The sequence below is a fragment of the Lontra canadensis genome, unplaced genomic scaffold, assembly GCF_010015895.1.
Source record: "Lontra canadensis isolate GAN:19392208 unplaced genomic scaffold, GSC_riverotter_1.0 scaffold1000, whole genome shotgun sequence".
Classification (NCBI taxonomy): Eukaryota; Metazoa; Chordata; class Mammalia; order Carnivora; family Mustelidae; genus Lontra; species Lontra canadensis.
The window spans coordinates 4,690-20,257 of NW_022631984.1; the positions used below are offsets into that span (position 1 = coordinate 4,690).

General features: G+C 49.6%; 1 protein-coding gene across 1 annotated transcript; it reads right to left on the reverse strand.

The window, feature by feature from the left end:
* Window positions 1-209: 209 nt before the first annotated feature.
* On the reverse strand, window positions 210-14,436 carry PDPR (pyruvate dehydrogenase phosphatase regulatory subunit). The gene is made up of 9 exons (XM_032850838.1): window positions 14,281-14,436; window positions 12,338-12,493; window positions 12,023-12,156; window positions 11,524-11,672; window positions 10,963-11,075; window positions 8,358-8,452; window positions 6,956-7,045; window positions 1,567-1,749; window positions 210-674 (listed from the first exon to the last, which is right to left on the reverse strand). The coding sequence occupies exons 1-9, from the start codon at window positions 14,387-14,389 to the stop codon at window positions 270-272; spliced, it is 1,434 nt and encodes a 477-aa protein (XP_032706729.1). The 5' UTR covers window positions 14,390-14,436; the 3' UTR covers window positions 210-269.
* Between the last annotated feature and the right edge of the window lie 1,132 nt (window positions 14,437-15,568).

Genomic DNA, 15,568 nt, shown 5'->3' on the forward strand with positions numbered 1-15,568 from the left:
CCTGCCCATTAGACACGCTTCTCGTCACCACGGGAATCGGGGGGGCGAAGAGTGGAGGGAGGAACGGCCCGGAGTGAGCGGTAGATGGAAAAGTGCAGAAGGGAGGGGGAGGGTGGAAGGAGAAGAGGTTGCAAAGCAAAAGGTTTAAAAGCAGGTGAAGTTTAAAATGGCATCAAGGAGCTGAGCTGGGAGGCAGAGGTCAGGACGGGGAGGTGGAGGGGAGCCCTGCGGTAGGGTGTGGGGTAGGTGGGGAAGTGAGGCCGCCAGCATTACTTCCCGTGCAAGTCACTTAGCTCTACGTCCTCCTTTCGGCGCTTGTGAGTGAAGAGTGAGGTGACCGGGTAGAGCTTGGCCTTGGCCTGGAACCGGTGTCCCGCGATGTCAATCTCATACTCTCCCCGGTTAATAAAATCTGCTGTCACCACCTGTTCTTCTCCCGTGTCCTCGGAAAAATTGTGTACGAATCCCAGGCAGACGTGGCGCTCCAGGGTGTAGCTGTAGGCGCTGCTGGTGGTCTTGCCCGCGTACTGCCCGTTGCGGTAAATGGGCTCCCCCCACCATGGCCAGAGGTCCAGGTCGGTGTCGTGGTCGTCCAGGATGAACATGGTGAGGCGTTTGTACACCCCGTTCTGCTTTTGCTGCAACAGAGCATCTCGGCCAATGAAGTCCATCCCCTAGGAAAGAAGGCAAGGCTGAGACGGGACGGCCGTGCTGGGTGCGAAGGGGCCCCTGGCGTCCCTGGCCTGGGGCAGCACTCGGCACCCCCCCACCCGGTTTCCCACTGCATGAAAAACTGCGTTCACCATAGTAAAGACCTCCTCGGGGAACTTCTGTAACACAAGCATTTTTCAGATTTCAACCACAAGACCACACAGAAAATATTTAGGAAGAAAAATCCTCCAAACGTACTCACTAGAATTATTTTAGAAAAACTACGTTTTTATATATGTAGAATCTCAACAAAAAGCCCACACATCTATAGTCAATGCTTGTAGGTTCGCAGAGGCAACCTAAGCAGGTATGAACAGATAAAATGGTGTGTGTTAATTTTCTTGATACTCTTTGCTATTTTCCAAAATTAGTATTCATTACTTTTCTGTCTGAGAGAAAACCGTTACCTGTAATTGTGCACGGAGAAGACTACAGAGCTGTACTGCAAGGGAAGGCCTAAGCTCATTTGTGCAGCAGGAGCGAGTGCGGGGAGCCCAGCTGGGGGCGGCGGGGAGAGGAGCACACGCTCCGAGGGAGAGGCAGTAGCTCGGGGTGCAGGTTGGTGGGGGGCAGACGTGGGAAAGAGACTTTTCACTAACATCCTCTTGACCTAGCACTTTTTTAAAAAATGACGTTCCTATTTACTTTGGAAAGAAAACTGAGGTAGCTGACTCTAAGAGGAGTACCACGTACAAAGGTCCACGGCATGGAAATGGAGAAACTTCCCCAACAGCCCTCCGTCTGCAGGAGCACCAGGCAGGACGCCTTCCACCTCAGCCGCTCCTTTCTGAGGCCACGTATACTCCTGCGGCAGGGGGTGGCTTGGGGGGGCCTTGGGCCGTGCAGATACAGTACCTTCTCCAGTTTCACCCGAGATTCTCGTCCGCATTCCAGGGGGGTGGTGAGGGTATTTAAATCCTGACCCCAGAAGGCAAAAAACTTCTCAATTCGAAGACTACGAAGTGCATAGTACCCAGCATTCCGGATTCCGTATTTCTGCCCAACACTCATCACCTCGTTGTACACGTGCAGGGCATACTAGAGGGGGAGACGAGAGGTAACTCACACATCAATTCGACATGGGGGTGTGTCTGGCAGTGCCGATGGCAGGCCACCTAGACTCTGACAAGGCAGAGGGTGTATGAAATTCTCAGGATGTCTCATCTTTGACAAACCAGAGCACTATCCCCTCAGGGGTAATGAGCCAGGGTCTCCCCAACCCCAACATTAAGCTCCGTAAAAGCAGTACCCGTATCTTTCCTTTCCCTCCAGTGCCTAGAACAGGGAGCAGTCCTCGAGTACCAATCCTAGACGCATGCTTACCCCACCCCGGCACGGCCAGGCCCATCACTGCCTCTGCAACAGCCCACTCATCTGCCACGGGCTTTGCTCTCTCACCCCGCTTGGCTCCCCTGTGACCCTCATGCACTGCCTGGGCTAGGAAATGTATCACAACTCTGCACAGTCTCTGACTTTTTCCACAGATAACAGCACATCCGGACACCCAGATCAAGTCACAGAGGAGCCAGGAAGGCAGCACAGCCCTACCCGTGGTCCCATAGCAGCCAGCCTCTCGTGGCATTCTTTTCTTGGTTCTCGAAACCTTAAGTATCAGATACCTTAAGCAAACAAAGTTTTCCAAATGGAAGCAAATGCTCTATCCCTACCTAAACATGCTGTGTGGAATCTAAAGCCCAGAACAGACGATGTTATTTGCTAGAAAAACTGTGAAACAAAAACCAAAACGAGAAATCAGAGAAACGCTGTACGATCTCACTAAGTGGAACCCAAAACAATGAAGAAACGCAACCCCACACCCACAGAAAGACTAGAGTTGTGGTTCGAGAGTTGGGGAGTGCCAGGAGGGGAAGTGGAAGGAGGGGGCAGAAGGTACAGACTCCCAGGCAGGAGACAAATGAGAGCTAGGGAGGGAGCAGACCACCTGAGGACCCTGGCAGGGACCCTGCTGTGCGCGACAGACGCAGGGGCGACTCAGTGGGTTAAGCCTCTGCCTTCAGCTCACACCGTAGTCTCGGAGTCTCGGAGTCCTGGGATCGAGCCCCGCATCGGGCTCTCTGCTCTGCGGGGGGCCTGCTTCCGCTCTGCCTGCCTCTCTGCCTACTTGTGATCTCTGTCTGTCAAATAAATAAAACAAAAACAAACAAAAAACAAGGAAAACACCTTGTGTGCTCTTCCCTGAGAGAGGACCAACGCTCGTGGAACTTAGCCCAGTGGTTCTTCCACGGGGCTGGTCAGTCCACCAGGCTGCGTGCGCGCAAACCTGCCCAATGATACGTGCCCACGACAAAACCGGAAAACACCTGGCTTCCTCCTCGGCGTGGAAGTCCTTTCCCCTGGTGGGGCCCCTGCCAGGTGCATTCCTCCAGCTGAGGCAGCAGCTGCTGAACAGGCCACCCGCGGGGACAGCCTCCATGCGACTGAGTCTGCACAGAGCTATGGCGCCTGTGGCCCAGACACCTGCATGGGGGCAGGCTGAGGGGACAGTGACAGGGACATGGCATTAATGAAGGGCCCGCATCCCTGGTGCCTTCCGTTCAGTGCTTTCTAATCTCGAGCTGAATACTGAAGAGGAAGGCCAGGGAAGAAAAACTCAGCAGGCACCTAGGGCTGGATGAGAAAAGCAGGTCCCGAGCACGTACGCATTTTCTAAGTGCTGGGGATTCAGTGTGAGCAAAACAAGAACCTGCCATCTGCCACCACATTTCGGAATACATTTCCCTCAAAGAGACCAATGTAGTTGACAAGTAGAGTTCACATGGCTTTGAACCATGTGGGTTTTGCTTCTACATGGACTTTTGCACACAGTACGGGGCTGTAAATATATTTCCCTTAGGCTGTAAATATATTTCCCTTAGGATTTTACTAATAACATTTTCTTTTCTCTATCTTCCTAGATTGTAAGAGGACAGCACACAGTACACAGAGCATACGAAGTATGTGTCCGTCCGCTCCTCGGGTGATCAGTACGGCTTCCAGTCAACAGCAGGCTATTAGCAGGTCATGTTTTTGAGGAGTTGAAAGTTCTATGTGGGGCTCTGACTGGGGCGGGGTGGGGGTGCCTTGACCCCCACGTTATTCAAGGGTCAACTGCATAACCTGCTTGAGGATGAAAGCCAGCTTGAGAAAAACCCAGGCATGGCACAAATCACCTCTTGGACTCATGGAAAATCATAAAAACAGGACCAGCCCAGGATAGTCAGACATAGAAACCAAGGCCTTAACTAATGAAGCTACTGGAGCCACAGAGCATCCCCCTCTTGACCAGGTTTGGCCACTTAATGACACGGGCACCCAAGCGGCAAAGCTGACTGATCATGTGGCACTTGAGAATCGATCCCTGCCTGCACAGGCACAAGTCAGCTACCTCTGCATCAACTCTTCCCAAGTTGTGACTAATCCCTTCATCTTAAAACCATTATATCTGTCTGGACAAGGACATAAAACTCCATGGGCTGGCAAATGCATGCTTCAGCCAGTAGCGGAAAGAAAGCCTAAGGCTGTAGGTAATGCAACTAACATCAAGAACAAGACAGAGATGCCTAGGATCCCTATGTACGTAAGACTGGACCCTGAAAATTCCAAGGACTCAACTAAAAAACAACTATAAGAAAATTTAGTAAGGAAATAAAAAAAAATATAAAAGAAAAAAATGGCTTTCATTATCACTTTGGGGCATCTGGGTGGCTCAGTTAAGGTTAAACATTTGCCTTCAGCTCAGATCATGATCTCAGGGTCCTGGGATAGAGACCCGATTCGGGCTCCTGGCTAAGCTTCTCCCTTTCCCTCTGCCCATCCCCCAACTCGTGCATGCTTCTGCTCTCAAATAAATAATAAAATCTTTTTAAAAAATAATCACTTAGAAGATAATGGAACAAAGATACTCCTCTCATTCACAATAGCAACAAAATATTTTAACATCTATATGAAGAAAACTTCAAATACCTCTGAAAGGTCACCAAAAAAACTTAAATAAAAACTCAAAGGCTTTCTTTTTTAAGATTGAGCACGTCATGTCAGTTCTTCCTAATGTATAAATGTAATATAATCCAAAATCCGTCAGTGTTCTTAACTAGATAATTATAGTTTCCAAGGGGAAATAAGAAAACATGAATGTTTTTTCCCAGAGTTTTCCAAGCTATGGAGGAGGATAAGCACAACCAAATATTACAATATGTAAGTGATCCTGATCATGGATAGACTAAGGGAACAGAAGTTCAAAAATAAAAACAGAAGTCCAGAAATAAATCCAAAAACATAGAGGAATTTAGGATCCGGTAAGGACGGAATGTCAAATCAACTGGTTATCCATGTAGAAAAAAAAAGTCTGATCCATATCCCATGAAGTATAGCAAGAGACACTGCAAAAGGATGGGGCATCGAAATATTTGAAAACCCCACAAACCCATACAACAGAGCAACACAACTATAAAAGCACTAGAGGAAAACCGAAAAAAATCTTATAATCCTGACGCTATGCATCAAACTCCAGAAGGCACAAAAGATCAACTCAATTACATAAAAATCAAAAAAATCTCTGCAACGTATGAAACATTTCTCATATTTTTTTTTAAAAACCTGTGTGGCAAAAAAATGAAAAGACCAATGACAAACTGGGGGGCATCTAGGTGGCTCAGTGGTTAAAGCCTCCAATTCTTGGTTTCAGCTCAGGTCACCATCTCTGGGTTCTGAGATCAAGTCCCGCATCTGTCTCTGTGCTCAGTACCGAGTCTGCCTGAGACTCTCCCTCTGCCCATCCCCCCCCTTGTGCACACACTCTAAATAAAATCTTAAAAAAAAAAAACAGACAAACTGGGATACACCTCAACAGCAAGGACTGATTCAGACAATGCTTAAAAACTGGTAAACAGACCAATCATTACAAAAGTGCACAAAGGTTATGACCAGAACATTCATTCATGCAACGTTTATTAACCACTTACTATGTGCCAAATACTTCTCTAGGTGCCTAGGATATAAAAGTTAAAACATAAATAATCCTGCCTTCAGAGAACTTACATTAAATAAAGGTAATCTGATGAATGAAATAAATAAAATACATTTTATCAGATGGAAAGCAGAGAGGGAGAACCAGAGGGTGGGGTGGCTGTTGCGCCCCGTTAAGGCCTCATCCAGAAGATGCCATGTGAATGCGACCTGAAGCACTCTGAGAGCCTCCCGATGGGGGAAGGGCACACCAGGGAGGGGAAGAGCCAAGTGCAAAGACCCTGAGGCAGGAGCAGCAGCAGGGTCAAGGACTGGCAAGGAGCGGAAGAGGCAGAGAAAGGATAAGGTCAGAAGAACAGGGTGGGGGAGGGGCAGACAGGAGTGCACAGGTCCTACAGATGAGCTTTTACTTGGAAATGGGTTCTGAAAAGTTGCTTCATCTCACAAAGAAAGTGAAGAGTGCGCTGACGCCGTACCTATCAGCCAACGTGTGAGAGAGCCGCGTTGGGGCGTGCACGGCCCGGGAAGACACCGGTACGCAGAGCAGCTTATAACAGCAAAGGCCTACAAAGCGCTACACCCACAAACGTCCATCAGTCCCAGACTAATCACGTAAATGATGATTTGACGATGTGATGTGAAGGAAGACTCACCACTGTTAAAAAATAAAGAGGAAGCTCTTCTCTTTAGGTACTGACCCAGAAGGAGCTCTACGATTATTAAGAACAGCCATATGCTTCCATCTGTGTTTCTAAAAAAGGGTTATGGTGTCTTTGAACTTATCTGCATATGCAGAGAAATCTCGGACATGACCTACAAAAAACTAATAGCGAGGTCACTAGTGGTGGTTGCTGGGAACTGCTCAGGTGGCACTAAATCCTTCCGATAGGTTTTGATTTTTTTTTTTATTTTTTTAAAATATTTTATTTATTTGACAGAGATCACAAGTAGGCAGAGAGGCAGGCAGAGAGAGAGGGGGAAGCAGGCTCCCTGCTGAGCAAGAGAGCCTGATGTGGGGCTCGATCCCAGGACCCCAGGATCATGACCTGAGCTGAAGGCAGAGGCTTTAACCCACTGAGCCACCCAGGCGCCCCTAGGTTTTGATTTTTAAGCCCTGTAAATGTATTTCCTCTTCAAAAAAGTAAATACCTTAGTTCAAAATGTTGAAGTCCCTCCACTGCAGCCTATTTCAATTCCTAAAGCCCAGCGGGACACGCTCTCCAGCCCTGCCAGTGGCCGGCTGGCGTGGGGAAGCCGGCACCCTCCCCGGGAGGCTCACCTCTATGGGGATATAAAGCATGAATCCCGGCTCTCCCGTGTGCGTCATGCTCATCACCCGGATCCCGTTCGCGTAGCCCACGCTCATCTCCTGTGGAAGCAGAGGAAGCGGGTGAGCACGGGCCCTTCGGAGGTCCTGAGCACCCAGCGCTTGCGGAGCGACGAACACCTGAGGCGAGCCCCTCTCATTAGCTCTGCACCTCTGATCCTACAAGGGGCACGTGAATGAAAAATTCATCCTCCAAGTGGTCTGTTTCCAAGTACTGGGGTCACCAGGAATGGAGAGGAGTCGCTACAATCTCTCTTCTCAGGAGTGTCGCCACTGCAGGGGGGCCAGCCACGCTGCCGCTGGGAAGTGGAGGCAAAGTCTTTACAAGCAAGAAACATTTGTTTTCACGAAGCCCTGCTGAGGGTGTGCTGTAGTCAGGGGCATCTGGAGTGATGAAGACCGGGTCAATGTCCTCTCCGGGGGATCTGGCAGCCAAGTCCCGGGCACCTGCCCCACAAGAGGGCACCCGACGAGCACAGAATGTGGTGCGCCTGCTACTCGGGTCAGAGGCTGGGCTTCTCACCCTCAGAATGTGTTTATGGAGCCTTAGTTACCTAACAGCCCTCCGGCACCATTGTTTTCCTATCATGGAAAGTGCCAGCTCCCAGACGGCAGTGAAGCAAGCTACTCCCCAGCGGGCCCAAGAGGACACGCTGCGCTGTCGGCTCACACACCTGGGCCACTCGTCAGGAAGCAGGCCCTGCAGGGAAGCGCCTGCTGAGGCTAACGGCCTGAGCTTTCCGTCGCTTCCATTCTGCCGCGGAGGAAAAGGAAAACTGCACTGTCAGCAGCTGGGTCCCAGCCTGGGTCCGAATTCTGAGGAGCCTGAGTAACTGTCCCACGGCTGCTGGTTACAGGTCACCAAACCACTGGTCCGTTTAGACCTCGCTTACCAGCATTCAGTTCCCACTTGTTTTACGCAGTTATCCATGGCTACTGTTGCCAAACATAAGGAACTTACAGAAGCTGCTCACCCAGACATACCGCACAGACAGGAGTTACTCTGTAAGGGGGAAGGGGAAGCACAGAGAATGCGGACCCGACCTTAACCAGCATTTTTGGCATCTGTGTAATAATGCTCTAACTTAGAAAATTTAAGCCACTGCTACACAAAGCAATAAATACATAGGGCTGATTCTCAGAGAAGTTAAATCCAAGGATACCCTAATGCTTACTGAATAAGGAGACTTGGCAGGGTGAAAAATAAATGAATTTACTGAGTCATTTTGTTTGCTTAATGAAAACCACAACGCCCTTTGTGGGCATCAGTGCTGTAGTAAGAACATGTAATTGCCATCACTATAAAACAAATATTCCCTACCCACTTAACAACTAAAACTTTATTAGCACCCACCTTGCAAAACAGACTTGGGAAGTGGTCTGGAGTCATAGGGGCATAGGACAGCTCAGACAGCACATCCACAGCTCGAGGACCGATCAGATTGAGGGCTAAACGGAAAGGAACGAGAGATGCCAGTCCAGGTGACAGCTGGGCCAAAGAGAAAAGTTTTGGACTTGATCCCTTGCCGCCAGGCCTGGGCATTAAGACTACGACGGCAACCCTTTGCTTAGGCAACCCAAGGATGGGCAGAGAGAGAGTCCCTCCATTCCGACAAACACACCCCTCCTGACAGGCCTGCTAAGGCAGCTACTGACTGCTGGCAACAGCGCCCAGCGAGCTGCTTCCTCTGCCCGGGGCGCTGGGAGACAACCCACAGCTGCCTCTACAGGGACACTGGGATCGTGAGACCACATCCTGGCTGATGACAGGCGCCCACTGCCAGGCCTGGCCGTGAACTTGCCTCACAGTTCCCACTGCCTCCCTCTTCCCAGGCTGCTACGTGACGGGAGGAGCCCAATCCCCGATCTGCACCAGGAAGACAGCCCTGAGAAGAGCTGCCCAACCAGCCTGGAGTCCATCATGTGACAGCAGCTTGTGGGAACTACACACCAACCACCCTCAGGGGCTAGAAAACAACTCTGGTTCTACAGTCTGCCAGTCTGGTAGCAAGAAGGAAAAGCTGCTATGAATTGGCAACGAGGGCCTGCTGGGGACGAGGGGCGGGTGTCGGTTAAATGGGGGGTTGGCAGGCATTAAACCTAGAATGAGCCGGTAGAAGGAGGGGCTGCTCCCCCCCACAGGACTGCTGAGGAGACAATTAAGTCATCTTTGGGGCACCTGCGTGGCTCAGTCAGCTGAGTGTCTGCCTTTAGCTCAGGTCATGATCCCGGGTCCTGGGACTAAGTCCCTCATTGGGCTCCCTGCTCTGTGGGAAGCCTGCTTCTCCCTCTCCCGCTCCCCCTGCTTATGCTCCCTCTCTCACTGTTTCTCTGTCAAATAAATAAATAAAATCTTAAAAAAAAAAAAAGAAAGAAATTAAGTCATCCTCAAAAATTATCCACTCACTTAAAAAAGGTAACAGGAAATTCTGAGGAAAATAATACATCAGCAATAAATTAAAAAATACCGTTTGGGACACCTGAGTGATGCAGTGGGTTGAGCATCCGACTCTTGATTTTATCTCAGGTAACAATCTCAGGGTCATGGGATCAGGTCCCATGTTGAGCTCAGCGCTCAGCATGGAGTCTGCTGATAAACAAATAAAATCTTTTTAAAAAAATTGATTTGACAGAGAGAGACAAAGTGAGAGAGGGAAGCACAAGCAGGGGGAGGGGGAGAGGGAGAAGGCTTCTTGCTGAGTAGGAAGCCTGATGTGGGGCTTGATTCCAGGACCCTGGGATCATGACCTGAGCAGAAGGCAGACGCTTAATGACTGAGCCACCCAGGTGCCCCTGATAAATCTTTTTTTTTTTTTTTTAAAGATTTTATTTTTATTTATTTGTCAGGGACAGAGGGAGAGAGAGTGAGCGAGCACAGGCAGACAGAGAAGCAGGCAGAGGCAGAGGGAGAAGCAGGCTCCCTGCTGAGCAAGGAGCCCGATGTGGGACTCGATCCCAGGACGCTGGGATCATGACCTGAGCGGAAGGCAGCCGCTTAACCAACTGAGCCACCCAGGCGTACCCCTGATAAATCTTTTAAAGGGAAATTTATCTCTTTTAGAGAGAGTGCGAGCACACGATGGGGAGGAGGGGCAGAGGGAGAGAATCTCAAGCAGACTCCACAATGAGCCTCACGTAGGGCTTGATCTTACAACCCTGAGATCATGACCTGAGATGGAATCAAGTCAGATGCCCAACCGACTGTGCCACCCAGGCGCCCTGTCAAATAGATAGATACAGAGAATCTTTAAAAAAAAAAAAAAAAAAAAAAAAATACGGGGCGCCTGGGTGGCTCAGCGGGTTAAAGCCTCTGCCTTCGGCTCGGGTCATGATCCCAGGGTCCTGGGATTGAGCCCCACGTTGGGCTCTCTGCTCGGCGGGGAGCCTGCTTCCCCGCCCCCCAGCCTGTCTCTCTGCCTACTTGTGATCTCTGTCAAATAAATAAATAAAATCTTAAAAAAAAAAAAAAACTACTACTGGGGTCCCTGGTGGCTCAGTTGTTAAGCATCTGCCTTTGGCTGAGGTCATGATCCCATGGTCCTGGGAACGAGCCCCATGCTGGGATCCCTGCTCAGCAGGAAGCCTGCTTCTCCCTCTTCCACTTCCCCTGCTTTTGTTCCCTCTCTCACTCTGTGTCAAATAAATAAATAAAATCTTTAAAAAAAAATACTATTCAAATGATTTACCCATTCATTTAACCAATATCTGCACTCCTCCATGCTGACCATAGGGATACAACAGCAAACAAAACAAACCACAACTGAAACACAACTCAGTGCATACTGAACTGACAAAAACCTGGGTGTCAGAGAGCGATGCTGTGCGCCCAAAGAGCCTCCTGCACGCCTCTGACTCCAATCCCCATTTCTGAATGTCAAATATAAAGAAGGCAAATGGAGAAGACATATCTGGACAGGCTGGCCTTTCCCTGCGCAGCCGACCCCAGAGGGCCCGCCTACCGGTGTATTTCCAGGTGACGTCCTCCAGAAGCAGGTTGCTGTCTTCCGGCATGTGTTTCTTAAGCCAGGCCCAACAGTGGACCTGCTGGTCGGTGGGGGAAATCATGAAGAAACTGAGAGGGAGACAGAGAGTAATCAAAGCCAGGCAGCTGAGAACGGCTCAGGAAGCAGGCAGATTAACTCATTTCAAAGCAACCCATGCGCAGAAGACCTGGCTTTCTGAGAGGGCCAGCAGTGCCCAAGCCCCGATCTACCGAGTGAGCACAAAACAAGACCTGGGCTTCCCATCGGTGCCGAGACAGCAGATGAGACCGACTATGGTAAGCGACCATCTCCGCCCCTAGGGTGACTCCGCTGTTCACGGCGAATTTTATTAATCTGGGGGTTTCTTCTCCTTCCCTGTGATTTCTGTCTGTACTGCACTGCCAATGACCAGGCCAGGACTGTCTGAAATCTCTGTGTCCTGGGTATAAGCGGGTTTCCTGGAGCCCAGGGCCGGGCGCCCGGCTCCCCGCATGGAGTCAGGGTGCCGTGGGGGGCAGTGGGGGACATGGGCCTCACCTGCGCTTGCTCAGGCGTGCGATACTGCAGTCGTTCTCATAGCCCCCGCCCTGGTTGAGCATGCCGGTGTGCACGATGTGGCCCACAGGCACGTCCAAGTCGTTGGAGAAGAGGTACTGAAGGACTTCCAGGGCCTGGTCCCCGGTGGACTGCCGGGTTAGGGAACAAAGCAGAGAGCGTGAGCACGAAAGCCTGTGGCCGGGTGACACTGCTGACACTGATGAATCCCTCCATCACCCCCGGCAACGATGCCTGTGGTTTCACTCCACCGCCAGAAGCTCCGGAGAAAGCTAGCTTGATTCCCATGTTAAGTGGGCCTCTGCAAGCGGATTACAACCCAGAAACAGCTCAAAATTTAGAGAAATGCTATAATACAGCTAAAACACTAAGATATACCAGAGTTCTTAGAGAAGCAGTTTTAAAGTGACAGATGAAAAACAGGGCATTCAACGAATATGCAAAGGTTCCTAATCTCTTCTTTTGGTTCCCAAGCACTTACTGTTATTTCAAACTTTGTGAAAGAAGACATGTCAATGACGCACACAGCTTCCTTACAGCACTTGACCTCGGACTCCACAATTTCAAACCAGTCTGGCTTATAGAACGTCTTGCTCTGCTCCAACGCCAGGAGGTCTGTGGACCAGAAAACAACAAGAGAAAAAGAGAAAAGGAGATTTATAACGCGTGGAGCTTAGTAGAGCCTGACAGATTTTGTTTATTCCTCTAGGAACATGTTCTAGCTATAATGCATTTTAAATGGGTTTTATTGGCCCTTAGGACAAAAAGGAACAAAAATGAAAACTGCCCTTCTTACCCTTGTCCGGTGGCACAAAGTACTTGGGCCTCTCAAATCCATGTTTCTCCATCCACCTGGCTCCTTGTGCATCCAGCCGGTCATAGAGAGGGGAAGTGCGTAACTGCCTCCCGGTCTGGAAGTCCCAACGGGGAACCTTCAGATCGTACAGCAGAGCTAGAACAGATAAGGACAGTCTCTGCCAGCCCAAACCACAGGGCGGAGAACACAGCATCCACGAGGTTCAGGACTTGCTCTACGCACAAGAGCACGCTCTGCGGGCTAACGGGGCCTAACGGGACCAGTGCCCAGTGCGACAGGCCGGCTCTAAAAGAAAGAGGAATGCTGCAGAAGCTATGCTCCTCCCTCACAGTTACACGGCTGTGAGCCGCAGAACACCTCCAGGTTCGAATCCATAGGCAGAGTCGATGGGAGGAAGGTCCGATTTCCCCAGCAGAGAGGAAGGCTGCATCACCACAGCACACAGCAGGCAACAACGTGTGAACACATGGCGTGTGCTTCTTTATGGGGCCAGAGTCGCTGAGCCCTCAGAACTGCTACAGACACTTCTAACATCTGACCCGCTACCGAAGTGAAAGGGCACAGAGTATACTCTGATTTGGTGGCTGTGATATCGGACGGGTTGCAGAGCCCTGGCCCAGTGACATAGTCACATGACAAAGCCAAGGTCAGAATTCATGTCTCCTAGTGTCTAATCTCCAACAGCAAGATGTGAAAACAGCCAGCAAGAGTGTGAGCTCGAGTCCTAGCACAGAGAAAACCTGACCTCGTGGCACGCCACACAAGAGGGACAGCGGGCTGCAGAGGAGGCTGAGAGATGCAGAGAAGGGACCCACGCTGGTTGCCTTAACTTGTGACGATGTTTCAGTCCCCTCTCACATTTAAGGTCCTACTTAGCTTCCCCACTTTCTATTGTGCCTGCGATTCCTGTCATGTGAGAATCGGAGGTGGCCACCATAAGTGTCACATCAAGGAGAAACTAAAGCTCCATTATAATTTGCACAGGTTCTAAAGAAACTACAGCTGGGAAAATCAGGACTTATGGAAGTTCATCATTTTAACCAAAATCTCTGCTAAAATTAAAGAATCTTAGTGGCCACCCACACTGCTGCCAGGCCCTCTGTCTCCCACAGATAGTTCCCTGCCACAGGCCAGAAGTGAGCACATAGATGCTAATGGTTAACCAAAGGCCTCATCGTGAATGGGCCCCCGACCCCCCACCAATACTTTATCAACAATTCACTGTTAATCAAGACTGGTGCTCAGAGCCAGTGCAGAAACTTGGCTGTGAGTATAAATATGCCCCAAATATTTAGGAATATTTTGGCAAACTCTCAGAATAATAGTTCCTCAGTATAGGACAGTGAAATGACAGTCTGATTTGGTTCAGTTTCTGATACAAAAGCTGACTCTGAGGGTTTACTAGAAAATAAATCAGAGACAAGGTACAGTAACAAGTTAAAACGAAGAGGCCTTCAAAGCTGGAGGGAAGACCAAGGAGAACAGAAGCATATGTTTTATATTTACATGAGAAGTGGTCTCCTATCTTGCTAGCATGTAACAGTTAATGACAAAAATCACTCAGAGAAGCCTGAAGCTTTGAGAATGATGTGGCAAATTCTCTGCCTTGGAAACCAAATCATGGTCTCAAAGATCAAGGAGGGAGCGAGAGCATTCACCTGGCATGGGAACTTGGCAGGCGCAGTGGAAAGCACATGACACTAGGAATCCACATGGAAGCCCTATTCTTTCCTATTCCCAGAGGTAAATAAAAGACAATATACTAAAGAGAAGGTTCTGTAAATATCACCCAGGGCCTAATGCCTCAACCAGACATCAGAAGCCCACTCAGCAATTATTAAACAACTACCCCTCAGAATGATCAAGCAGGCCCCAGGGCAGACACCTTCAACAAGGCACCGCCGGGACCGAGCTCCACTCACGCATGACTTCCATGACCCGGTGACGCAGAAAGGTGCGGCTGCTCTGGAGGGCTCCGAAACGCTTCAAGTCCAGTTCCCAGATGTTTTCTGATGGGTAACCGTGCACCATCCATTCAGCGAGGTACCTGTTTAGATGTGGGGGACGTTGCTATACCTCCCATGGGACACACTCCTAACCGTACGAGGAAGCAACAGCCAAAAGAAACAGCCCGTCCTGTCACAGGCTGGTTGAGAAATTCTGGGCAAATCCCTTAACTCTTCTGAACAAACAAACACGATCCATCTACTGCTCTCAAAACCGCTGTGAGAATTTTAACTCTAGTAAGATTCCCTAGAAAGTGCTAGAAGACAAGCCACATCTGTGAAAAGACGGAAATAGAGATGTACTCTAATTTATCCATCCAGTGGTTTTTTCCTGGAAAACCCGCGGAGGTTATACACTATCTGACCATATCTCCGCTCCAAACACTTTGGGTAACTCCTCTTCCCTGTTTTCAGAGCCATTCTACAAGTCACTCAAGAAAAATGGCCTCATCAATAAAAAATTCAGATCAGGGGCGCCTGGGTGGCTCAGTGGGTTAAAGCCTCTGCCTTCGGCTCAGGTCATGATCTCAGGGTCCTGGGATCGAGCCCCGCGTCGGGCTCTCTGCTCTGCGGGGAGTCTGTTTCCCTCTCTCTCTGCCTGCCTCTCTGCCTACTTGTGATCTCTGTCAAATAAATAAATAAAATCTTTAAAAAAAAAAAATTCAGATCAATAAAATCACATCAGTAAAAAAATTCAGAAATTTAATTGTGGTAAAATACACAGAACATAACACAACATAGAACAAAACAGAACATAAAATTGTTTTCCTGTGTGAGGTTCAGGGGCGGTACGTACTTCGACAGTGCCAGGTGGCCGCCACCACCCCCACCTCCTGAACTCTTCAACTCCCCAAACCGAAACTCCCTCCGCTCCGCTGCCCCAGCCTGCCAGCAGCCCCGGCACTCCAAGGAGCTCAGAGAAGTTCAACCACCCAGTGTTTGTCCTTTCCGACTGGCTGCTTTTAATTAGTATGTAATTTTTTCAAAAGACTTGTATTACTCAGCATGATCCTCTGTCTCACAGCACTTACCGTTTCCAAACTCAAATGCACTCGAAGGATCAACATTTGTAACCACTGCAGGAGCCCAAAAGTACATCTCACAGGCTCCGAGACTAATTCCAAAGAGTTTGCGACCACTATGCATAGTGACACTTGCGGAATATGCCACAGAGATGACCTTAGGGCACAACTCTCCGATCACG

Bases quoted from the DNA above. Each gene is read 5' to 3' on its own strand.
- PDPR (XM_032850838.1), bottom strand. From the start codon at position 14,389: ATGGTGCACGGTTACCCATCAGAAAACATCTGGGAACTGGACTTGAAG. The intron at 12,157-12,337 runs GTAAGAAGGGCA...TCTGGTCCACAG, and splicing joins CTTTGTGCCACCGGACAAGG to ACCTCCTGGCGTTGGAGCAG. The intron at 8,453-10,962 runs GTAGGCGGGCCC...CTTTCCGTTTAG, and splicing joins CGTCACCTGGAAATACACCG to CCCTCAATCTGATCGGTCCT.